The sequence below is a fragment of the Falco biarmicus genome, chromosome 7 (genome assembly GCF_023638135.1).
Source record: "Falco biarmicus isolate bFalBia1 chromosome 7, bFalBia1.pri, whole genome shotgun sequence".
NCBI classification, from domain to species: Eukaryota; Metazoa; Chordata; class Aves; order Falconiformes; family Falconidae; genus Falco; species Falco biarmicus.
The window spans coordinates 55,846,818-55,873,642 of record NC_079294.1 but is presented as its reverse complement, the minus strand read 5'-3'; the positions used below and the strand labels follow the sequence as shown (position 1 = coordinate 55,873,642).

General features: G+C 35.1%; 1 protein-coding gene across 2 annotated transcripts in view; it reads left to right on the top strand.

Moving 5' to 3' along the window:
- The window catches only part of UNC13C (unc-13 homolog C), a 178,726-nt gene extending 153,160 nt beyond the window's left edge, over nt 1-25,566 (top strand). For both annotated transcript variants that reach the window (XM_056347091.1, XM_056347090.1), the window contains 6 exons: nt 3,066-3,122; nt 4,214-4,294; nt 8,498-8,645; nt 22,202-22,294; nt 23,005-23,164; nt 24,163-25,566. In XM_056347091.1, the coding sequence (XP_056203066.1) occupies nt 3,066-3,122; nt 4,214-4,294; nt 8,498-8,645; nt 22,202-22,294; nt 23,005-23,164; nt 24,163-24,448 (825 nt within the window). In that variant the 3' untranslated portion in view covers nt 24,449-25,566. The remainder of the gene's footprint in view (nt 1-3,065; nt 3,123-4,213; nt 4,295-8,497; nt 8,646-22,201; nt 22,295-23,004; nt 23,165-24,162) is intronic.
- Nucleotides 25,567-26,825: the final 1,259 nt, after the last annotated feature.

Below are 26,825 nucleotides of genomic sequence, written 5' to 3'. Positions count from 1 at the left end.
TTGTAAAGCACTTTGTATGTGCTTTCGTATAAGAGCTTTTAAGTTTGATTTGTCTTGACTTCATCATGCGCAGTAACAGCAAGAGTGTTCCTCGCCTTTCCCAGTTGCACCAGAAATTCAACTGCTTCCATTTTCGCAGCTGCCAGAAAGCCAGGAAAATGCCCTATCCCATTTTCTAGTCCTGCTTGCTGTGCCATTCCTTATCTTGAGACAGCACTTAACACCAGGAAGCTCAAGCCAATCCAATTTTAGCTCTAAAGTTTGGGGGTATTTTAATAGCAGGCTTGATAGGGTTCCTTTTCGGGCAGGACTGCATTTACAGCCTGACAATAAGAGGGAATGAAACTGTAAGTTAACACAGAAAGTAGTGCTGCTGCACACAAGACCAGTGTGGGTGATTGCCTGACATGAACTCTGAGTGGTGACAGAGCTGAGGGCACCCATAAAACCTGATTCTAAGGATGAAAGAAAAAGTCTGGCTTGGAGTGCCTTTTTTTAATTGCTTTTTGCTTTTTTGAGCTATTGGGGTAACATAAACGTTAATTCCTCTCATTTTCAATCTTGCCTAGAATAAATTCCGCAACTTTATGACAAGTTAATCATGACGTTGCCGTAGTGTGCCTTCAGGCAACTTTACTATATACATCCTATTATATCAGTTAAACTGCTAAAAATCTATTCATCAGTATCTGTATGTTAAAGACATATCATTAAATCATATTATAATATATTAAAGATACATGAAAGAATATTGCTGGAGAAGCAAGAGGAAATCTAATAGAACATGTATAAATGGTGCTACGGTAGTAGTGACATAACCTGAGATATTAAAAATTCTAGAGTAGAGCTAATCACAAAATCATAGCCAGGACTCCATCCACTGAATTCATTCTTATTTACTATAATGCTTTTGTTTACAATGCTTAATTAGAAACAGACTCTCTTTCAATGAGTGACTGTGTCAAATTTATATTTCCAAGATTTTTAATTTACTTCTCAGACATTTTGGTGCAAATTTTATCTGCATTTAAATTGGGTAATTGCATTTCCCATCAGGTATCATGAGCATTCTGTTAGCTTTATGCAGGATCAGGTTTTACATCGATTCATGGAACATCATGTTTCAGAGTTAAGGGGGGTCTGTTGATTTTTTGTAATTGGTTGCCAAGAATACAGAATTATCTGTCAAAGAGTTAGTAATCCCGCTTGGAAAATAGCACAATATGTCTCAGTTAGTTAAGACAGTAAAACATTTTTTCAAACCTTTCCCCTCAAGAGTTTGAATGTAGAATTTTATTTAAAAAATACTAACAATATTTTAGTCTTTCAACCATAGTGAAAATAACCTTTGACCACCAGCTGAACAGAGATTTCAGTTCATCTGCTTGAATCTGCAGGCACCTCTGTTGTCCTTACTGATGCTCAGAAATCACACCAAGCAATAAGCTGACACTGATGTTATAGCCCATTTCAAAAAAGGTTATTCCAGTCATTAGTTTAGCAAGTTTGTACTTCATTAAGTTATGGGAGTACAACTGGAGTGCAAAACTTTCACATTTCAGGCAGAACACAAAGGGTGGTGAAGAAGCAGAGACAAGGAGCCCTCCTTCCCCCTCACCTAGTCTTCTGGATGGATATTAGATTAGTTAGTAGCTAAAGGTAGGAAGGCTTCTGTTTGTCAGCCAGTTACTGGTTAAAGGCAGAGGCTGCACCTATCGTTCAAGGCTCTTTAAGATAATTTCAAATGGCAACAGCTGGGATTTCTAAAGTTCTTTGCCCCGTTCTTCATAAACCTGAAATGATCCTGACTTCTCCACACCCACTTAAGAAATATGAGCCTCTGACTAGAAAATTGTCCACAGCATATTTTTCCATATTTTGCTCACCATTTTTATGGTAGAAGATGATACAATATCTTGAATATATAATCTGTAATGACTAAGGACCACGAAAAATAGTTGGCAGGTATGGTGAAAGGTGTATAGCTTGTTGCATTTGTTTTGCTACTTCTATTTACCATTGAACAATTAAACAAAATCAAGAAAAAGTAGAATACTGTAAAAGAGATGTTTCCCTTTTGTAGCCTTGAGTATTACCTTCTTTCTGAGGGTAAGAGGCATAGACATTCAGAAGCAGGGTTTATTTTTTACTTTTCATATTTATCTTGCCATTCTCACTACTAATAAATAATGAATATTTAAGCTGCAGTTCCATATTACATCTTTTGCAATTCAATCATGCAGAAGCAAAGTTATTTCTGCAAACTGAAACCTTTTGGAACAGAAAGACTAATGAAAAAATATTCTGTATTGTGTTATGTAAGTTATGTAAGTATGTAAAACTCAAATTTTATTTTTTCTGAAATCCAGATATTCAGAACTCTGCCTTGCTGAGCTGCCAAGTAACTGCACTAGTAATATTTCTTGGAGTAATTCTGATTAAAAATGTAAGCATGGTATTATAACAGGATTCTGTTTGTCCAAGACAAACCTGTAGGTATTGGCCTTATTATGATGTCAGGATTTGGCTATTGTAAAATATTGGTGTAACTTCGTAATACTTTGGTATCTTTTCTTTAAAACTTTGGCTTTGGCTTACCAGCACGCCGTTATGCTGTGTGTTACTCAACTGAGTTTTCACTGTAAACAGGTTCCTCAGGGTTGCTCACTTCGCCCTATGGTTATTTACATTCTCATAGCACCTGAGAGCTATGATAAGGGACAAAACAATCTCATTGACACACTGTATAAGAATAATCACAGCATCAGCTTAAAAGTATTAAATATAAAATGAGAGAGCAGACAGGAGCACACGAATCCACTGTCAACTGCTATGCAATATGTGTATCAAGTATGGGGTACCGGAGGGAATCATGCCGCAGGCATTAAAATACTTGGTCTTATCAACTGAATGAAAATATCTCTTATGTGTAATTGAAATTTTCATTTTGCTTTGCAAAACAGTGATTTTGGCTAGTGTCCTAGCAGAAAATAAGATCATGTTGACATAAAAAGCAAACATGCTATATAGTGAGTCTGTTTCCTGAATTTTCAATGTGATTACAGGGGCCCCAGATGATATTCAGTGCAGCCAAAGATCTTGGACAACTCTCAAAACTCAAGGTAATGGAGCCAAATGAAGCTGTGAATGACTTGTTCTAATGATAAATAAAAAAAGAAGAAATTTTAGTGACTGTGAGGCCAAGCCTCGTGCTTATTTACTATAGTAAAAATTAAATATGGCAGTGAGTATTCACAGGTGAGTAATGATTTTACAGTCTCATCAAAACCAAATTCAGGATAAAAGACTGCATGGCTGTATGGTAAAGTGATCACTAGATGGATCAAGAAGATATCATTCCCATATTGCACAATTAGGCCTTATAAGCATTGAACATCACAAAAAAATAAATTATGACATCTTTGTGTTGCCCTCTGCAACTGGTTCTGAAAAAAACTCTAGGGTGAGAATACTAGTCATTTTTTTCTGCGTATTATTTATGGTGTGCATTGAAACATAGCATGTACCTCTAGAGTAAACTCATCAGCACTACATTACAGAAGTCTATAATACACTTGTTGGAGAGCTCAGGCGCCTGAAACTGATGTCAGTTGTTTGCCAATCAATTTTGCCATTAGGGTTTCAGATTTGGGCAGAAATGTGGTAATTCATGCTTCTATGAATTGCTCCTTTTGCTAGAGGAGTTAAAATGTTGCTTAAATAAATCACAGGATGCTTATTTTAGACAAAGATTTGACAGGAGTATAGTCGCTTTTTGACTAACTTATGTTCTAATCACCCCCCCCCCCCTTTTTTTTTTGTAATGTGCAGCATTAACAAATAATCCTTAGACTCTCAGGTTTATTAATAAAATTAATTATTTCAGTATCATTCTAATATAATTATTTAAGCTTAAAATTTATTTTTTTCTCTGCACCCCAGAACAGAGAATTAATACATCCTAAGGAAAGAAGTAATGCTACACAGATGTTTAGTGTTAAACTTTGGTTCTTTTTCTCTCCAGTCTCTGTTTTCAGAAAACAACATGATTGCTCTAGGTTATAATTTGTTGTAAAAGAAGTCTGAATTTGAATTAATTCCTATTAATCACAGGGACTTGGGGAGCATTTGGAGGTTTTGGGCTTTATTTGTTTTTCAGGCCACAATACTGTCTGTCTTTCAAAATCACGTGCATTGTTGACTTGCTTTGCAGGACCATGTGATTCGAGAGGAAGCCAGAAGCCTGACCCTGAGGCAATGTGCAATAATGGAAGTAGCACTAGCTACTATAAAGGTACAGCTTTACGTAGTTTTCTGTTCTGTGCTGGAATGACCAAGAGTATGGTTGACATAAACAGATTCTAATATAGAATGGTCCCTTAGAATCATAAGGATCCCTTTAATAAGTCAAGAACCATTTGATCCTGAGCTACTTGTATTGACTTGAAAGCAAATGTCTAACAGTCTGATTGCAGAGAAGTTAGGAAAACTATTCTACTAGTTGTAGACAGAACATGTTCTCTTAAAGGAATTGGTAGCCAAAGTCCATGATTCTTTTGTTCCTTTAGAGTTAGTGTAGCTGAAGCACCTGGGCTAAAACCCTTACTATGTTGCAGCACAGCCTCTTTTTCTCCCACGGAGGAGACAGCCTAAGAAGCATGGTTATTTCTAGATGCACATTCCCACAAACGTGACACATTTTCTATAGCACACCAGAAAATGGGGCTTTTAATGCCAGGCATTACTGTGCACTATTTTAAATTCAATGTTGAATTTATCAGCTTTTTAGTTTGGAATTCACCACCTAATTTACTGTCACTCCTAAATAATCTGATTAATTTAAAATTGCTCTTTAATTATTCTACACATTGGTCCCTTTTCAGTGCAAACAAAAAATCATATTAGTCACACACCTATTAAAACCACTTCTGAAAAATTCATTTTATGCATTACCAGCTCCTTATTAATATAGATATTGGTAATGCATAAAACTACTTTAGAAAAATCTTAGCATTGCAGTAAATGTTTTACATTAGATTTCTAAAGGACCCATATTAGAGACAATCCATCCAACGTTACCTGGTGCTAATCTCCTTACTAGAAATACAAATAAATTTATTGGTAATTGATAAAGTAACTCTAGGATTTGACCTGTCTGGGAGGATGAAAGGATCAGGCCACAAGCCAGATGAAATGTTCTGAAAACTTTGTTTTCACTTCCACTTGTTTTATTGTTATTGCATTATGATCCTAAATGTAGAAGTACAGAGATTAACAAACTCCTTTTTGGTATTATTTTTTTGTTGTGGGGTGTTTTTTTTATACCAAACTGGAGACTTTGATACAGTCTCCACAGACCGGGTTTCTGAAGTCAAAAGAAGCCATTAAGGGATATTATTTAATGTACTAATCAGTCTTTTTCACATTGGCCTGGATCTTTATTTGGTGTAAATAACTTGAAAGCAATCAATTTATAGAATTACAGCATATTTTCATGTCTGCTGCTGAAGAAACAGCACATCAGGAAGGTAAGGAGGCAGCTACTTAAGTATAAAATTGAAGATATAAAAAGAGGACACATTCGTGATCAAGTCTTATGCAACAAAATAGTGTCTCAAAAGACAAGAACAAAGTATCAGAGAAGACACCCGCTTGCCATTTTTTGTATTTGCAGTGGAATTGGCATTTCTTTCAGAAATAAAAATAATATTTGGGGATATTTTGTGGAAACAGAAATGGAATAAAATGCTGAAATAATACGTGCTCCCAAATTAAGCCCTGTGGAGTCCTCAGTTCAGTATGTGAATCTAATTATTTTCCTTTCGAAGCATTTGTTCTAAATAAATAAAAGTAGGGGAAAATGTAAATTCTAACCTTGCCTGAATTTCCAGTGCTTAAACTCTTAAGAGTCATAGGCAGATATTAAATAGACATTACTAACCAAAAGTCTAGAATTGGAGAATGATAGAAATAGGGAAAATCCTCTTTTAATTCCATATTCTTATCTCTGTGCGCTACATTCATAAACAGAGCAAGATAATGCTTTCTGAAAAACATTGTAAGGCAATCACATGACATAACCTGCTTACTGTACTTAGTACATGATATGGCAAAATCTTTTTTTCCAAAATACTAAGCAAATAGCCTTGATCATGCAGAAATTGGTCTTACACTATTAGAAAGTGAACAAAGACAAACCTTGTGAGTTAACTCAAGAAAAAGGCTGCTATGTTGTTTTAGGAATGCAGTTTGTAAGTTTAATGATAAAAATCTACAATTTTTTGGTAATGTTACATAAATATGGTTCAAAAACAACAACAAAAAAAATGGTGGCCCAAATAAGAAGAATGGTAAAAATGGGATATGGTATCTGTTAAAATATTAAGTAATTGATTATTGTAAAAAGGAAGGGATTGTGTGGAGGAGTACCTCTGTGCTTGCAGTCTTTTTTTGTTTTCCCTTTTATTGATCTATTTTTAGTACCAAAATTAATTCACTAAGCAACTTAGAATTTAAGAGGTGATGGTGTTATTAATGTTTTGAAGAACATAAAGGAATAAACTTTCATCTTAAATGTATATAGCATATCATTGGTCTTTCTACGATGTAAAAAGAACCTTAGCAATTTATATTATTATTTTTAGCTTAATTTGCTATTTACTGTTAGAAGAAATGTCCTTCTGGCCTCAGTTACCTCAAACTGAGTTATCTCATTATCTCAGCCCAGAGATAATTCATTGATCACATTCATAATAATATTAATAATAATGTTCTAGTTTCCATTTTTGTCTTTGCAAGCACTATAAACCCAGAGGCACTCTAGGAAGTGAAACTACCACCCAGTATGACTTGTGTGGCATTTGTCAAGTTTTGGCTGGGACTGCAGTGGCTACAGCATTGATTTCCACATGTTTGACATCATGCACTTGTATCTGTACCTTGCCTATGTCAGTGACTTTCAAGCCTCTTTTTGTCACCTATAAACCTTGAAGCCCCTCAGCCTGGAGCATGAGTTGCAAGTGAACTATTTTAAGGTTTACATCTCCAAAGAACAGGGTATTAGGTGTCCAACTGAATCTGTAATACTCTGTTTATTCATTATTTTTCTGCATTTTATTCCATACAAGAATATGTTCCTATTAGTGGTTTTGCATGCAAAACTTACCATTTATGGGCAAAAGCAAAAAAACATAAAAACTCAGGAATATTAGGGTCGGCTGTCCTTGTTCCTTTACATGCCTGTTATCTTTCATGGAGCTTTTAGTCCTTTGCAGCTGCTGCTGCAGATATTTTATTGCAAGACACAACTAAAAAAAAAATGTAGTAGTTTTCACAATAGCAGGAAATATTAGCAGATTTTAGCACTTACTTATAAATCGATTAAGATCATGGGTGAAATCATGAATATACTTTCAAACAATTAAGAGAGATTTTTGGAAACATATAGTATGAAATAATTCACTTGGAAAGTTACAAATTTAACATAAGTATGCAATGATGAAAAGATAAAGGTAATTAAGTTGGATCCTCTTAAACTGAAAACTAACTGCCCACACAGGATTAAAACAATGTAAAAATTTTCAGCCTGGTTACTTCAGATACTTTGTTTAGCTCCTACTGTTATTTTTCCCCTTAATGATCAGTAGCCATCAACACAGAAATGTAAATAATGACTTTGTTATGAAAAATACGTTTCTGTTCCATCTCCTGCAAAAATCTCAAGAATCAGAAGGTGAAATATGTAGACTAACATGCAATGGACATGTGTGGACTGCAGGTCTGCTTTGTCACAGATATGCTTGAGATCAAGTATTTTGTATATATGACTGAAATGTATATATTACATATATTCCTTTGGCAACACTCCAAAAATGTAGGGAGATTAGATTCTACTTAACAGCTCCCAACACGCCCTGTATTGAGTTGACTAGTATTTCATGTCATCAAGTAGTCACAGTGTTTTCCTGAAAAACCTTGTTTGCTTTTACTAATTAGCCACTGGGAGCTTTGTACATTGATCTTGAGACCTAGAACTGAAATATAGATTGCAAAATGCTTAAACAAAACATTGGTTTAAAATTTGTTTAGCCTATATATATATATATATCCTTTACATGTGCTGTAAACCATGCCTTGATTTTAGAGAAATTTTTGTTAGGTATAATTAAAACAGATTCCACTCTCCACAACCTAAAAGAACCCTGCAAATACACATATATCCAGTTTTGATATATAAATACTTGAGATCATGAAGACCAAAATGAAAATTTTGCATATTTTTTTCTCCCAAAAGGCTTAAATTTTTACCTTTGGAAAGAAGCTGTGTAGTAGACGCTGACAGTTATGTCACCTGCTGTAATCATAAATCTAGCTACATATGCCAGGTGTTATTTTTTTAAAGTTTGTGCAAGAATTTTACTTAAAATTGTATGTTTGTAACTGAGGCCTTTCAGATAATGTGCCTCTCTGAATGACAATATTTTTTTTTTCATCTTAGCAATACTTCCATGCTGGAGGAAGTGGGCTGAAAAAGAATTTCCTGGAAAAGAGCCCAGACCTACAGTCCCTGAGATATGCTCTTAGCCTTTACACACAAACTACAGACGCTTTGATAAAGAAGTTTATACACACTCAGACATCTCAAAGTAAGTGATCTGTAAAAAAGGTATAATTATGTCAAATTATATTTTAAATGTTTTAAATGATTGGTTGCCAGTCATTTTCTCCCAACACTGTGGTATTTTAGAGTTTATTGTCACAAACTTGCCCATGTGATGTTATCCCATATCAACTGCTGTTGTCAATCAAGGGAGCTTACCTGAGGGAAGTGCATTTATCAGCTTGTCACTTTACAGGAAGAATAGGTCCCATAGCTCTATCTGAACGCTGAGTATCAGGGTTATTTATGGGAGCACTCCAACACAGACAGGGTTGTAGAAGCCATACCAGAGGGTCTATTATAACTGCAGAAACAGAGTAAATTTGTTAAGTACATTGGCAGCTCTAGATACTTTCAGAGATGGAGAATATTAATTACTAATCACAGATAACTGTAAAAAGCATGACCTATATACATTAAGGTTTTCTTCTGTGATTAAGAACAATAAATTGTGAGCAACACGTCCTTAATGTAGCACATTGATTCCCCATTACAGAACCCACACTTTTAGCAAGTCATCGATGGATTCAAAAGGAATAGAAGGTTTCTGTAGGCTAAAATACAGCATTATTTTCCCTGTCTGGATTTTTTTCCTTTGTACATTTCAGAATTCAGACTCAAAACCATCCTGCTGAAAATGTCACATAATTTTTTTGCCCGCTTACCAAAATTCAAGATTTTGATACTTTCCCAAAAGCAAACCAAGACAGAGAACATGCAAGGATATGATATTAGATGTTTTTTGAATCTGGATGTCAGCAACACCGAAGCCACTTTTTGCAGCTCTAATTTTGGTGTATCCCAGCAAAAAAAACTGAAATGCAGAGTCCCCTTCTATACCATTCATTAATAGTGTATTTCAGAAGAGGACTTTCCATGGTTTCAGTAAGAGGGCAAGAGTTCATGGTTATACTTTCAGGCAAAGATTCCGTCTGTTTCCAAAAAGAAGCTACTCCTTACCTTTTTTTTTAATCAGTCTAGGACAGTGTTTTTATACCTCTACAGTACATACAGGAATGCTTTTATATGTCTAATGTGCATTATATTCCAAGCTGAATATTTTTCCTCATTCTAGAAGCTGCAGATTTTTGCATAATAGTAACTTTACTAGTTTTCTTTTGCATGTAATGAGCATTTGTAAAAATGGCCTGTCTGCCACTTAATATCTTTGGGAAGGAATATGATTTGCTGATCTATAAAGAATTACCCTGCTCCCACTCATGAGAATCAGAGAAGATTTAATTAGGTAGCTAAGCTGTAAATCAATTGCTTTTACCTCTGAAGTACAATATGTTACTTGCAGTATAAAAAGCATGAAACATGAGTTTTGCAGCTTGCCCCAAGATTAATTTCAAGGAATGATTTCCTAGGCAGTTTTCATATAAGACTGGGGATCTCTGTTAATAATTCATGTATTACAAGTGAGAAAATTGCTATAAAACTCTAATATATAAGGAATAGATTCTTTTTCCCCCTCTCAAAGAAGATTAACATTATGAATTTAGGCAGAAAATTATCAATAACTAGCATTTTTGGCTTTTTCTTATGCATACTTTCATTGTAACTTCAGGAGAAAAAATTATCCAGGTTGTAGCCATAAGCAGAAATCTTTTGTAAATCTTGAACCACAAACTTGAATTTTCTGTATTTCATCATGACTTCAGCCTGAGGTCTGTGTTCATTTCTGTGCACACATTAGCATGCCTATATTTGCACACCAGTGTTATCAGAAGTGTAGCCACTGGGAATGAAAGCTAAGGAAAAGTGACTCATAGCTTTTCATCATACTTTAATGTCTTATTTAAAAGAACTGAAAAACTTACCTATTACAACCTCCAGTCTCACAATTGTAGCTGTATAATTAGCATCTACTTAAAATGACCCTGTTTTCAAATCAGAAACTTTCTCTGAAGTGTAATTAGATTTATACCTGCCCTCATATTTGTGCAGGTAACCAATCCATAATCAATAGACAGTTGGATGTAATTAAACTCAAAGCAATGGAAAAAAAGACTTTTAAATCTCAACCATACAGTAAAGTTAGCACTGCCAAGAACCATTTTGTGGAGCAGGTCACTTTTAGAGTCTCTAAAATGGACATTGATTCTGAAAAACCTGAGGGCAGTTTAGTGAAGTGCATTTCAAAGCCTGAGTAACTGGTACCTTACACACTGTATGGTCACTGAGATTTCTGCAAAGAGCATATAAAGCAGCTAAGTGAGAATCTCATAGCAACAGTACACCATTACCAAACAGATCCCCTGAGGTTCAGGTCTGATTAATTCTGTGTCCTTTGGACTTGTGTCAGCTGTAAATTGTCAGGTTTAGATTGCACACCACTAATACTATACATTCACTTGTACTGTAAAAGTGATCTTTTTTGTCCTCTAAATTCAGCTGAAGGATAAGATTTTTGCATACATTCAGACTATAATACGGATTGTTTTCAACATCTTTTGCGACTAAACAATTGTTTGTGCACACTACACTTGTGCCATCCATGAATCAGTTGTGAAATAGTAACGCACTGCCATGCCTGACCTATAAAACCCTGCTCAGTTGCAGGGACTTGGTGGTTCAGTGCTGTATGGCTAGAAGGAAGCACAGAATATCATCAAGGAAAACTCAAAGGTTTCTGCAAAAGACATATATTTGTACATCAATGTACATATATATTTATGTATATTTATGCAAATTGTCAACCTACAACTCTAGACAAGGTGGTCACATTTCAGTTCAGGCAGGACAAGCCAATTTTAACTAAATTGTGCTAAATTCAACCACATTTTTGCAATCAAGACAAAACAATAACAGCCAAAGAATAAACTCTTTACTATATTTCTACTTTTCAGAAGAAAAGGAACAGACTCAAAACACTGAAGTAAAACTACCTTTGTATCTACTGGCCTATTGATCAAACTTTCCTACTCTATGGAATATTTGACTTACTGTTATTTAAAGCTCAGACCAATCCTGGTGATGCTTCTCGAAATTTGTTCCTAAAAAAGGAGAAAATTTTCAGCCCACCAGATACCTTTTTATTGAATTGAGTTATACCTTCACCTTTTAGAGTACTTAAGTTTTGTCCAAATGTTATTAGAGTTGATGCTAACCCAAATGTAAACATTCACAACACAAGCTATAGTTTATGAAATTACTGAAGGTTTGCTAAACTAAACCACAGCCATAAATCTTCTTTCTAATTTTGATATCCTTTAAATTATTTTGGTTTTAGTAAACTACGTAAAAAGACAGCATCTCAAACATTACAGTGTCCTGAATTTGCTGTCATTTATTACCAGTAATTTCTCCAAAGTAAATGTCACTGTTGCATCTAAAATGGTTACTTACTGGAAATAGAAAAATATTTTTTCTTATAAACTTACAGCAGCTTAGTTTTATAAACCTCATTAGAGAATGCTAGTTACTGTAAGGTATACAACATAGCAATCCATAGCGGCAGGACTGCAATATATTTTTTAGCTTGACTTTAAAGAGTTTGTATTACTTAAGCAGAAAAATCAATACTCATCTAACAACATGGAGCTCATACTACAACCCCTACTTGTGTGTTTAAACGGCTGCAAAAAAGGCTATTCTTTCACATCAGCTGATTTGTACCAAATATCTTCATTCTTATGCTGGGCAATTGAAAGCTAAAAGGGGAAGAAGCATCTGAAAACACGTTAATAAGCAGAATTAAAAATATTCACCTAATGAGAATGACTAACTATGACAGTAACATCATACTCATCTTCTGAAGCCACCAACATAGGGAAGTTACATGATCAAAAATGAAGATAAATTATTTTCAGCTGCCAAGCCAAAATTCAATTCTGTATTCCTTTGCAACCTGTAATGGTACAAGGCAAAGCAGAACCTCACTGTCTTCTATCTTCTTGAATCAGATTCAAGTACTAAACTAACAGTTAACAGAAAATAGGAAACATGCTAAAGTCTGGGTAAGCAGATAGATGACATCAGACTATAGAAAACAAAAATCGTTTAGCAGCTTTTATAAGTGAAAAAACAAAGGTTTTTTTCTGCTCTTTTGTGTGTCAGAAGTGTCATATTTTGAAAGCTCTACCTGTATTCTATCAGAATACAGGTATATTCCTCAAGAAATAATCCCTGCTTCACCCACTGCAGTTTCAAACTGAGATCACAATCGTGTGTTACACAGCCTTATTTCATGAAAGAAAAAAACCAGACCTGCTTTATAAACTGCAGAAATCACCATACATTTCCAAGGAATGTATAGTAATAAACAACAGAAAATACAAGAACAATGAAGAAACTTGCAGAATTACAATTAATAGGAGTGTTCTAGCATATATGTTAATATCAAAACAAATGCATTCAGAATAGTGGCAGAAAATAAATATTTTAAAAGTTCACATATAAAAACCCCCAGACTGCTGGTGAAGTGTAAGGTCTTTACAGAACATTCACCTAAGAGGATATCACAATGGAAAATTCCTTTTGTTACTCTTTAAATGAAACAACAAAGCACCTAAATTAAGTTGTATATTACAGTTTCTCTTAAGTCTTCAAGAAAATGAACACAAGCTCCTCTTATCCATCAGTTAGATGACATCGGTTTTGAAAAATAACAATGGTATTAGTAGAGCATTCACTACATATATAAACCTCTTAATATTAGAGGCTATACTTGCCTGTATGTTGCCTGGTTAAAATACTGGACTGTGTGTATATATATATACACACATACATATGGATGGATGGATGATGCTAACAGGATATTCACCTCCCACATCAAAGCTGGCTCATCCCTGGTTTCTTACTATATAGACATACAAGTGGCTACAGATGTTGGAGGGTCTCACTGGGGTTGTGCAATTGCCAGCCCTCATGCGAAGCACGGCATACACCAGACAGAGATGAAGGGGAAGGTCTTCACTGGGGATTCCACCCTGAAACTCAAACCAGTACTATCTACTCACAACATAATATTCTGCTCTGATATCACTCTGTCTGACATTACAGAAAATCAAATAGGACAAAATGTATTTTGATAGTGTGGCTTTGTACAATTGAGAGGTTTACACATGCTGCAGAATCTTCTGTCAATACCTTCACATCAAGTGATCCTTAAGATAAATGATACACGTTTTCTAATCAAATACAAACAATTTAGCTTTAACTTACCCTTTGTAGAAATAAAAATGCTAAAACATGCACTCAAGATTTTCCTCTAAATTATAGAGCCTCCAGGTCCTGTGAAAAAGAACTTGATTAGTCACCCTGATCTTTTCTTTTCTAATAAATTAACCCCAGACAAATATACATGTATTTTATTGGCATCGTTAATCAGAAGATGATAAATGTATGTCTGAGTAAGATTGTTGATTCCATAGCTTGTGTAATTCTGGAGCATTGGGACTGTGAAAGCTTGAATGTTTCTTCAACTTTTTCATTCCTTTGTCCTGTATAGAAAATAAGGTGAAAGCATAGGTGCCGTATTTAAATAAATGGTCAGATTTATGCCGAAGCAGCTAGCTAGCGAATGGGATAGGATAGGGTTACCAGAGGGCAACATTGCCACTTCAGCTGGTTTTATTGCCTGGCTCACAGTGCTTAGTGAGCTTTTCCTAAGTCTCAAGTAATAAAATCGTGTCACGCATGACGATTAGTTTGCAGGTAGCTGTTTTTCTTTTAAACTAGATTTCTAATCCTCAGAGAGATAGAAGGTCTCAAAATCCCAAATCCTAAAAGACAGAATTAAAAAAATAAAGAAGAAAAAATGTAAACCTCCATAGATCTACAAACTTTTAATAAAGTTATAAAGATTGTTTCAGAGCCTAGCTTGTTATATTTGACTACTTCAGGGCAAAAATACTGCAAAAGTCACCACTTGCAACAACTTTTGTGAGTACCTGGATGAGAGAGGGAGAAAGTCAAGTCACTACAAAAGTCCAGGAAGGACTTTAGAAGGACATCTAGCCCCCAGAACTATAAAAATATATTAACCCTAGACATTAGAAGGAGGCAGTGTAGACATACAGAGAGGCTTAATCAGGTAAGTGTAAAGTAAAATGAAAGGCTGGGAAAACTCAGTAAGAAAGAATCACTTCCATTTGGTATGGAAGTTGGGGAATCGGAGACCTGAAGTAGGGCAGAAAGGAGCAGCGTGCGTAATCTAGAGTTGATTATAGAACCATGCCAACTAGAAGAAGAGAAATACCAAACACCAACATGGTAATATAAATCTAAGGCATGAGCAAATTATGAAATTCCAAGGTGAACAAAAAGAAAACCAAATCACCGTCAAATCTCATCTTACCTTTCTATTATTGTTATATAAGCACTGGTTGGTTCAGTACAAAACATATTAGTATTTAAAGTCAGATGGGTGTTTGGTAAATGTCAGATTCCTTTTCTGTTTAACGAAGCACTCTCTTTGCATAAAAGAAAATAATTAATTCATGTTTACCTTCTCAACCTAGGGGTCATTTGTGCCCATCAATTAAATGTAAAGAATCATGAATGTATGGAAAACCGGAATATAATTGTGTGAAGAAAAAATATATATAGTAAATTCAAGTAAAGGCCTTCTGACAATATATATATATATTCAATAGATTCAGACATTTAGTGCTTTCATTTCTAAGCAAATAATAGACTATTATGTTGTAATAACTGCAGATAGTATAAAAAGCCTTTCAGATACAAATTAGGAGCTCTGCTTTCAAACACCTGAGAACAGACACTGATCTCTTTTGGACACTGTGTAGACTGCTTAATACATTCCAGCTTCCAGAAATTGAATCAATTCTCTCCTCAGAGATCCATAACATCTTGCATCAGGAGGGGGATACAGTATATTTCTGAGTTTTCTGGAACCTGAACTGAAGACCATAAACCCAGAGCCACATGGGGCTTTGGACACCCAGCTGCTGGTTTTGGTGACAATGTCCAACCCTTATTTTCTATTTAGTGTTGCCTGAATTTCCAAAAAGCTCCACTTTTGACTGTGCCTCCTTGTCTCATATCTCTACTTTGTCTCCTATGTATACACTCTGACAACTTAACCACATACTTAAGGCTAAACAGATCTATAAACTGGACAGAAGGTAGAGGAAGAAAACAATCCACTTTAACAGTCAAGATTTCTTTTTTTTTAATAAAACAATTTCTTGAATAATTCTGAATAAACCACAATTTTTCCAAACTTTGTGAATGCAACGCAAGTTTGGGGAAAGGGTTACAGAGACAATGGAAGGTACGAGAACATCTGCATATTGTCCTCCTAGATATTTTGCAAAAAAGTTAGTCTTACTTTTACAATATCACTGTAGAGTTAAAATTGTCCCTGCAAGCATCACTAAGCAAGAATGGATACCACACAGACTACAATCACTTTGACAACTAATGCTTCTAGAGCTCAAGAGTTAAAAAAAAATCAAGACAAGAAAAACCATTTAAATCTGTTGTTATTGAAAGCTGTAATTGTTATTGGATGAAAAAAGAATATGTCCCTGGCTGAAGAGCAATAAAAACATTCCGTTATTATCCTCTTTTGCTACTTTGCAGCATAAGAAGAATCCTTGTTTTGCAAGCACGTCCTCAATCTATTGCTCATTCTCTGACACACAGTTTACTACTCTTTTATTCTTTATCTTGTGAGAAACAGGCCCTCAAATAAAGCCTTTAAGGATTTTACATGCAACTACTAGCAGGAAGATACAATGAATGCCAAAAGATCTTTAAAGCAGTTTGAATAGAAAGAATTGCTATCATAAGGCATAACATAATATAATTGATGCTCCACATCATGAAATGATATGTTAACCTAGGATTACACAACCATTTTCAAACTCTGTACTACAGGCTGTGTATTTTCCTGTGTTAAAATGCTGTTATTGAAAATGGTCAACCAAGCCTATGTCGCCCAAAATAAAAACAGGGGAATTGTGGATAACTGACTAGCTGAAAAGGGTCACATAGACATAGTCCAGCTGGCTGGACAAAAATGCACATTGCTCTCAGCTTATCTGAAGTAAAGCAAAAATAACTGTCTTTGGCTGTTCTTGTTACACAATAACAGGAAGATTTTGGTGGGAAAAGAATGTTGCAGGTGGGAACCGATAACTACAGAAGAGAAACTAGGGGCAGGCTTGGTATTTAGGCAACTAACCAATAATGAGCTTAACTTTTGTAATATGTATGAGCTAATTATAAGAAGGCATAAAAGGTGACTGTAAGAGACAATAAAGGAAGTCTGCTGATCACTCATATTGAGCGATGATGAGAGAGAAGGCTGGTATGGCTGAGTGCACGGACAGATTTTTCTCTTAGGGTTCAGTACCACATATTTCTGTCTGACTTTTTTAAACCATCAAATTATTTATTTTCATTGCTTAGTTTTGAAGGCTGCTATATTTCGCTTTCATATAGCTACCACATTTTGCTATACTGAACTGTAAAAAGAAGAGATTGCAAGATTGATGACAACATTTATCTAAACACAATACCAGATAACAACTAATTCTGTTAACAGATAGGTCAAGCAATACCTTTTCAGACACAGCAATTTTATCTTCCATAAATACTTCTGTATGACAATTTGCATCATTATATAAACTTTCCTATTTTTATATTAGAATATACAAATAGTGCAAACTGGTTTTAGTTTGCTATCTTAAATATTCCTAGCAGCATAACTGGGGTGGTTGGAAAGGCAGAGCTCAGACCTATGAACGGTCCAATGATCAGCTCAGCTTCTCAGATGTGTTGTGCCACTTTTTGAGGTCCATGCTGCATACCAATGCTCCTAGTAGCCCCACAAACAACCTGCTCTTAACATTTTCCTTTTTAATTTTCTTTTCCTCAAGAAATAACAAAAGCATCCCAGTTTCAAAGTCCCAACTCCCAGAGCAGCTGGAAAGTATACTCCATTAGAGGTCTCAATGTCTCAAATTCTATTCTTAAATTTTATGCTAGCTCATTTTCTGTGCATCCCATTTATTTCTGCTGGGTTCTTTTTTCATGCAAACCTAGTAGTTATTTTCTAAAGTCCTCCTGATTGATGGGAAAACTTTTTCAAAACTTTCTGCTGCTAAAGGATTGAGCAGGACAAAGGACCCCTTTCACAGAAATGTACTTTGTGCACAATCACAGACTGATTCAGGAGAAGTCCCTTGCATTTAGCAGGAGTATTATGCTAGAGAATATAGGGAGTTTCTGATTTATTTTTACAAAATATTAATGACTCATTTTCGATTTGTATTTTCTGCTATTTTCTCTACAAGTCCACCTCCAAAAGTACCTACCTACTTAAGAATAGAAGACAGAAGAATGAGTTTCTGAGTGCACATGTAGCCAAGATGATTACCATGACTAAGAAACTTTTGAGTAGGTCCTTGTTCAAAAATGGCTCCCTTCTGTCAAGATCACTGGGGCTGCAACAACTATCACACTGATAACATTTCAGATGCTAAATAAGGGAGAAATCAAAATCTAGCTTTTTAGACTTTTTGTCCACTGAGAAACAAGCACCTTTGGCCAGCGGAAATATATTTTCTCCTTTACTATTTGTTGTACTATGGCTGCAAAAGAATGCAGTTTAAATGCAGGTGATCACTTTAAAACCCACCTATGAGAGTATGGTGTATTTTGATTCATATAAATAACCTAACAAATAAAATCTAAAGCAGAGTTTAGAGTAGAGATAGTAATAGTTAAGCAACCATAAGGTTTTTCAAAAACACAGCAGAATTATTTGTGCTTGTTAACCTTCTAATTAGTTACATTACAGTACTAAAGAAAGAAAAGTGCAATCTGTCAGTTAAATTGTCTTCTGAAATGTGGTAGGATAAATAGACCTTTCCACAGTGCAATCACAATCACTAACTCCTGCTGTGACTTCACAAGAATTAGTAGCAAGAAAGAAAACAAACCAGCAGAAATAGACAGATCAGGGGATCTTATGAATGTATGCAAATATCTTAAGGGTGGGTGTCAGGAGGATTCTTTTCAGTGGTGCTCAGCAACAGGACAAGGGCAATGAGCACAAACTGAAACATAGGAGGTTCCTTCTGAATATGAGGAAGAACATCTTTCCCTTGAAGGTGGCTGAGCCCTGGAACAGGCTGCCAGAGAAGCTGTGGAGTCTCCTCTGGAGAAATCCAAAACCCACCTGGATGTGACTCTGTGCAACCTGCTCGAGGTGATCCTGCTTTAGCAGGGGGTTGGGTCAGATGATCTCCAGAGATGCCTTCCAAGCCTGACCATCCTGTGATTCTGAGATCAGAGACTTTAAAAAGAAGTGCTGTAGTTCTTAATGTTGACAAAAGCTGCTATAAGAAAACACTGAATGTCCAAGAATTGTGTCTCTAGTTTGTTCAGCAGGTCAGAGAGAGATAAATGCAAGATGGATGGGGTGGTAACAGAAAGAAACCAAGCCTATATTCCAGACTCCACTAGAGTCTAGAACAGAAATTGTCTCTGCTGGCTGAGACATTCTGCTGCAGGAGTTTTCCTCAGCAATAGTGAAATGTAGGATCATTTTAATGTCAGCTGTCTGTGTGATGTTTTACACAGATTTCTTTATAACTTATCAAACAGTGCTATACATACAGGACTAATCCCACTATATATTTGCAATATGGCTTAGAGCACTGTTGTGAATTATGGGCTACTAGGAAAAGGAAAGAAAAAGATCAGTTAGGAGACCTTTGCAAGGATATACTTTGCATAGTTAATAAGTTGGAGAGCCAGAGCAAGACTTATCTTGCAGATTCATAAATTTTGTCTTGGTGAGATCTAATGCATCACTATTACAGGTTAACATAGCATGCTCCATTGTTACCATCACCCACAAGATGCTGCATAAGCTATCAAATGAAAACGCTAATTGTTTTCTTTTAAAACATTCCTGATTTCTCTTAAAAAACCCTAAACCAAAACATCTTTTAAGTAATTGATTTTTCAGTGAAATTCAGGATCAGCCTGACTCACCTTCCACTGTAGTAAGTGGTAAATTTTTATTAATTTTGATTGGAAGAGAGTTTGAGAACTTCTCTTACACTCTCTCAGTACATTCAGTTTATCCTATGTATTCAGTGTCCCTATGATTTACATGTTGCTAATTCTTGGTTCTCTTCTCCTGTCCAGCTTGGCAATGAAACCTTTATCATTAGAACAAAAGATAAATGACTCAGACTTCATAGCTGAAGATAGCTATATGTGGAATCAAAAGCATCATTCATAAAAAGGTCCACCAGAACCTGTTAAGGTTGAATTCCATGCAGTACTTAACAATTTGAAAAGGTGGAATTTCACAGTATGAAAGAACAAGACAGATTAATGCTCTAGAAGCTCCAGTCTCTATTCTCTTTGATTTACTCCACAGCATCAGAAAGCAAATAATACTAACCTATATATAAAAATATATATTAGCTATAGTATTGGGGTACTAGCCTGGATAAGCTTCCTTCTGAATTTTAGGTGTTACCTTCATTTGATTCATGTAATCCACATGAATATAGGGGAAGGTGTTTTCACACAAGTCATCCCACTGAGTTAAATATAACTCCATTAAAAACACCACGTTTTGTGTAATGAAAATGAGACCTTTTTTAAAATCTTGGTTTTCTGGACAGAATAATTTTACATAGCACTTTGCACTCCAAATATATTTTTTTTATTATTTTATAAATAAATTTTATTTCAACAAGCGTAAACTCAGTGTCAGTATTATGCTACTTACTGATAGTCTAAAGATAGTGTGTTTGCAAAAGCAAATAAAATCAGCTGTATGACCATGACCAAATGAGAATTTCCTTTCTCTTTCTAAATAAAAACTAATTTCACTGTACACTCAGATGATACCTTATTTTACTCTTCTAAATAAAGCTGTTCTACTGATTTTATTTGGCTTTTCTAGTCCATTTCATTCATATCTCTTTATATATGCTTTTTAAAAAAGAAGTAGTATTTATTATGAACAAGATGTAGAATGATTCAGTAACTTCATTAAAGATCCCATATACCACAGCTTTAAGTAATTGTCCAAATACAACAAGAAAATTAATTGCTGCCACTGAAACTAAACTTCTTGTCATTAAAAATCTGATGTCTAACAAATTGCCTGTTTACATGTCAGTAGCGATCCAAACCCTCGGGCTGACACTGAAATACATCTAGCAGCGAAATTGGTACAGGTACCCTGCGATTCAGAAGCAGCAGCTATAACCAAATTAAGATACCGAGACTGTGTACTTTGCTAAAAGGTGGTTGAGTACAATCTAAATGTGGATTCATGACAATTCCAAACCAAACTCACCTGAAAGTTGGAAAATGCAGAACAGTGTTCAAGGATGCTGAGGAAGTTAATTGAGCACTGAATTTCCACATTTATCAGGGAAAACACTTGTTCTCTGGAGCACTAACACTTGCAGTAAGAGTATTTAATTGACCTTGCAATCGGGTTATGCCAATACGACGACTAAACATCACTGCAGAACATGTTTCTAGGAAGATACTAATGGTGAAATCCAGAAAAAGACTGTGTGATAAAGGGAAAAAGATACATATTCTGGGTATAAACTAATTTGGGGGGTGGGGGGGGTGGAATATTTTTTCCCAGTATGATTACACAAGACACCCCTCTTCTCTGCACCCCTTCCTGAATTCCTGCATGAGCTGCTAGAAAACTTCTAAATGAATGTTTGCTTCTCCTTCTCATATAGATGGATGGGGAACCAGTGGGTGAGGAATTTAGAAGATAGAATCTTTCCTCTGCTAACCCACAAAAAGAGCAGCCAGTTATAAAGGGATGGTAATTTGCTTTAGTATTTGCTTCACAGAGATTAGACTGGGGAGCAAGTGTTCAGAGTTCAGCGTTCACAGTCATCCAATTAAAGAACAAATAAACATACCCAATTTTGCTTATATTGTACTGTTATAACCTGATATATTAAAAGACATTACAACACATACTGAAAGTCCTTTTAAAGGAATCATTATGTGTCAATTGACCTGGAACCTGCATTAGCGCTCAAAAATAAAGTCTTTCAAAATTAAGTTCCTGGCTCCTCTGCCATACCTACAACCTTCTCCTTTTTACTTTTAGCTCCTGTGTCTGTGTTAGTGCAGAACTTTAGTAGTTTGCTTAGACATAACCCCCAGCAAAGGATTTATCAATAACAATATAGAAATAGTTTTCCAAATGCATACTTGCAGTAAGATTTTTGGGGTGCACATGCAAACAATGTTTGACAAAGCCACCAACTTTTGCATTTGAAGATGCAAATGCACCTAATGATAACCAGTATGGAAGGTTCCAGGTGAAAGCAGTTTCCTTATTTTGCTGAGGCACTTTACATAGACATTTGCAATTGAGGGGTATTTTGGGGGCAAAATCACTTCTGAAACCATAACAGATTCCCAGTTAAGTGTGAAATATGTTCTATATTTCTAAGTGTTTCTGACAGAAAAAACTGCTCACCTTCTTTCATTGTCTGTTTCTTTTGATGTATTGAGAAGCCAGGTGTGCTAACCTACTAATTATTATTTCAGGCCAAACCACTAATAATTCAGTGGGTGAGATATCTATACAGGTGGATGTCTCTACACATCCTGGAACTGGTGAGCATAAAGTCATTGTAAAAGGTAAGTTTCAAATAGCTAGTTTTAAAAAGAAAGCAACAACGAAATCCAAAACCCTCAAGTACCACATCTTAAGTAACACATACCAACAATGAAATAACAAATATTAAGTATTACACTACTTGTAAAGCCTCAGGTGATTAGGAGCATACTTTTTCCTTGCTCAACATCAGTAGATGTTATGATTATGCAGGTAAGTACTATCTGTACTTCTCTGTGTGGACAGTTAATGAAGTGATGGAGTCATAAATTCAAACATTACAAATTACACTTCTGAATTGCTTGCATATAATATAATTTTCCAAAATCTGTAACAAAGCTAGATGGTGAATGACTGCACCAAGATTTTAAAAGTTCCATTTTTAAGAAAATATCTGTTCTGCACAACCTGGAATTCCAGAGGAAACCCAGTGTCATTTACATTAGTATAAGCTGATTCTTTAATTACAGCAAAGTTAGCAGACAAAAGAGCTGTTAATGGAAAGCTTTTGTAAAATATATGTTTATATTTTCTACTGTTGTAACTGAAAGTAGTCAGACATCCTATTTGGCAGAAAACAGGGAAAGCTCCTCCTAGGCTTGATAGGTAATCGGTATCCTGTAGGGAAGTTCTCAGGTCACCTTTCATTGGCTATACAAAGTCATACTGGATAATTAACTGGAGCTCTTCTAAGGGACTTTTATTTAACTTCATTTGTTTTATTTCTTTACAGTTGTAGCAATTAATAATCTAAACTGGCAAACAACAGCTATGTTCCGGCCATTTGTGGAAGTTTGCATATTAGGTCCTAACCTAAGTGACAAGAAGAGGAAACACGGAACCAAGACAAAGAGCAACACCTGGTCACCAAAATACAATGAAACTTTCCAATTGTAAGTATTTTTTGTCTGTTAATTGCATAATTTAGGCAATTTTTGTTAGAATTTCTTGCAGTTAAACTGGTAAAAACATAAAAGAACCATCCCAAAGCCACTATACACATTGGAGTCTGTAGATATAGACACCACTTCAAAATTATTTAGTAAGTTGTATCTTTGTTTTATATGAAGATAAATGACAACCACTAAGCTTTCAGTCTTACAAAAGACGTAAAATGTACAATTCATTTCCCTATACAGGAATGACTTTATATACCTAGAAAATCTATTTGCCCAAATAGTTATCTGAACTGAAGCATTAATTGTAACTGCTAAATACCTGGGCCTTTATAACTGTTGAGATATTTAGATATGTAAAGGGTTGTGCAAGTGCTAATCCTATTATTTATCTCTTCTATAAATCCTTCTATTTATCTCTATCTATTCTCTCTCTATTTAATCCTTAAAGCAATAAGAAATTTGAACCTAACTTGGAGTTTCAGATTCAGTACTTCTCAACAGCACGTCTCATCTGTTTACTCCTCCTCCCCCTTTCCTAACTGAGACCAATTCATTTTCCCCCCTTACCCCCCAGACCTGTCTAGGACAGAGTTCACTTTCTCAGTGTCTGACCACAGAGCTCCTTTTGAGGCTCTGCTAGTGATTTTTATTTTTTGCAAGTGGTTTAAAGATGTGGTTATGATAGTTGTGGAACTAGTTGAACATTTCAGCTAATTTCTAGGGGAAGGTAACTATTTCCGATATTGAGGGAATGATCAGTTCTCTGTCTCTGTTCAGGTCAGTGGGAACAGAGGCTACATCATCAGTAGCACCTGAAAGATTAACTGTGTAGGAGGTTAAAAATAAACAATACTCTGTCACAACAAAATGGAACTATGGAAGTTAAACTACCACTATCGCTTTAATTTTTACAAGATTTCTAGACTACATTCATTCCCTAGGGGAATTAAACTGAACTCCTTGTTCTAAATTCATATTTTTAATCCATGCAGCATTTTGAGTAATGAAGATAAGCCAGGAGCCTACGAACTTCACCTCTCAGTGAAAGATTACTGCTTTGCTAGGGAAGATCGCATTATAGGAATGACAGTTATTCAGCTGCAAAACATAGCAGAGAAAGGTAGCTGTTCATCTTGGTACCCCTTGTTGAGAAACATCTCTGTAGATGAAACTGGGTTAACAATTCTTAGAATACTTTCTCAGAGGACCAATGATGAAGTTGCTAAAGAATTTGTAAGACTTAAATCAGAAACAAGATCTGCTGAAGAAATGGCCTAAAATACCCAAGTAATGCAAGTTTGTCACCTCCAAGAACATAGATAAAATGCTGTTGTCCAAATAGTGCATGCATGTGCAATTCTGTGGGAATGTTTAACTAACTATGTTTTCAGTGTTTGCCAGTACTTATGTACTATATCTGCCAGGTATGTCAAGGAGCTGTATAACTTTTATACATATTTTGGTCTTTGGTAAAGTAATTGTTCCAATAAAGTGCCAAAACTAAGATTAAGAGTAAATGTCTCATCAAATCTTTTAAAATGTTGATTTCACCTCATCACAGTTTCTTGGTTTTTTTAACATTAATAAATAATTAGCTTTTTTAATTGATTAATAGGTTGTCTGTTAAACTGCTGTGCTGCTTATTCTAAATAAGTTACCACCCTTATTATTACTTTAAAAAATATGTACCTACTTTTCTTCAAACTATCATTTTATGCAAGCCTCATTTTAGGTATCTTACTGACAACTTTTTCTATCATTACTACAGATGCAGTTACTTATAGAAAGTGTTTGTAATTTTATAATTACCGATATAAAAGTAATGATTTTTGCATAAAAACTGAAAAAGGATGGAAATATTTTATGCTAATCTTTTTCCAACCTTTCATAAATATCACTGTGAAGAAATGCTGTTAAAGCAAGTTCTCAAGAAGCTGTGCTTATCAGAGTTTGTTACTGATGTTTGATATCTTGAGATAACTTTGTTCTTCAAAACTGCCAAGGTTATATCATATTTGTATTAACAGAGTAAGTCAGTATCTGTAGAAAAAGACTGCCATACAGTACGGTATATGTGCTTTTAAAAAAAAATCATTTTTTAAATGATATGGTACTGTACAAGGGTTAGTAGTTGGGAATATGTAATGCCGGTTTGTGGTTTGTTTCTAGAAGTTGTTTATGAAAAGAAAAGATGCTGTTAGCATTTTCACTCAGATTTATTAATGTTGCTTTACATACTTAGCTGTAACATCAGTTAAGTCTTTATTTCTTTATTTTTTTAGGAAAGTTCAACAGTTTGTACTTATGCAACATTACTATGTATTGCACTAAAGCAAACTCCATGTCCTGTAAATATATTTAGTGAGAAATTGTAAAATAAAGCCTGAAGAAACTGCTTTCTAGTTTCATCATTTGATATTATTTACATACCTGTAGGTTTTAAGTGCACGTGAAGGCCATGCAGTAGGCTTACAATATAGCTTTGTAATATATCAAAGTGCGATTTCCAGTGTCTAGCATCTGGCTCTTTTATAAGCATAAGATTTGGTAAGTCAGTGTCCTAAAAAACTAGAATAAATGAGGCATATATATATATATAGTATAATGTTCTGTAATAGTACGTGTTTGTCATTGGTTTTGGTTACAAATGTTTCTAATAACAGAGGTTGAAGTTTTCAGCTTTGCTTAGGGGGAAAAATAAATAAGCAGAAGGGAAGACATATAGCTAGTACGTTGATGCCAGTCTTTTAAAAAATATAGTATGTGAGTCCACATAGATAAACCAGATTCTCTCCAGGATAGTTTTTTGTGAGAGATTTAAATGAGATTTTAAGGATGTCTTTCAACACCCCAATCCGCTTGCTCAAATACTAAAAAGTAGATTTGCTGTAAGTATATTTAGACATTTAGAGAAGATCTGCACAGCCTTTACAGAGTTAACAGTACTCCCACTAAGATCATAGCAGAGGGAATAGGACGCAAGTTAACTTATTATTGTATATCCTGCTGATAGTGATGCATTGCAGAAAACATTACGGCAGAGGGAGATTTTGATGGGTATTTATGGGTTGTCTGTAATTGCAAATACTTGCAAAACTCTCCCAAGGATTTAGAGACCCAAAAATCAATCTTGAAACTAATGCAAATCTTTAATGTTTCAGATGTATTTGGTGTGTTGTGGCATACTTAAAAGTAAAAATTGAGGTGTAACTCCAGTAATTTCAAAAAAAGCGAAGAGGATTTTCTGAGTCAGTACTATACTGCCTCCTGATAAATTTCTGTTTGTATGTGCAAGTCATACTGCTTCCTAACTGTATTTCTACAAGGCATAGCCCAAAGTGTCTACAGTGGATGACACTTAAAACACAGAATTATTAACAGTTACCAAGATGTAATGTAAGAAAACATTAGCAGACTTTGTCTCAAATTAAAAGAGGAATAATCAAGAGATGAGGTTATTCCTGCAATATAGAACACTATTGTGGAAAAATGTAAAGAGAATTCCACAACAAATAATTCATGGCTCTGAAATAAAACAGAAAGTTTGGGGTAAGCAGCTTCTCATTTTTTATTTGGAGCACTTTTATTATATTATTCTGTAGCTGTTTATTCTACTGTAAACGCATAGTGTATCCACCACCCATTGAATTATTTA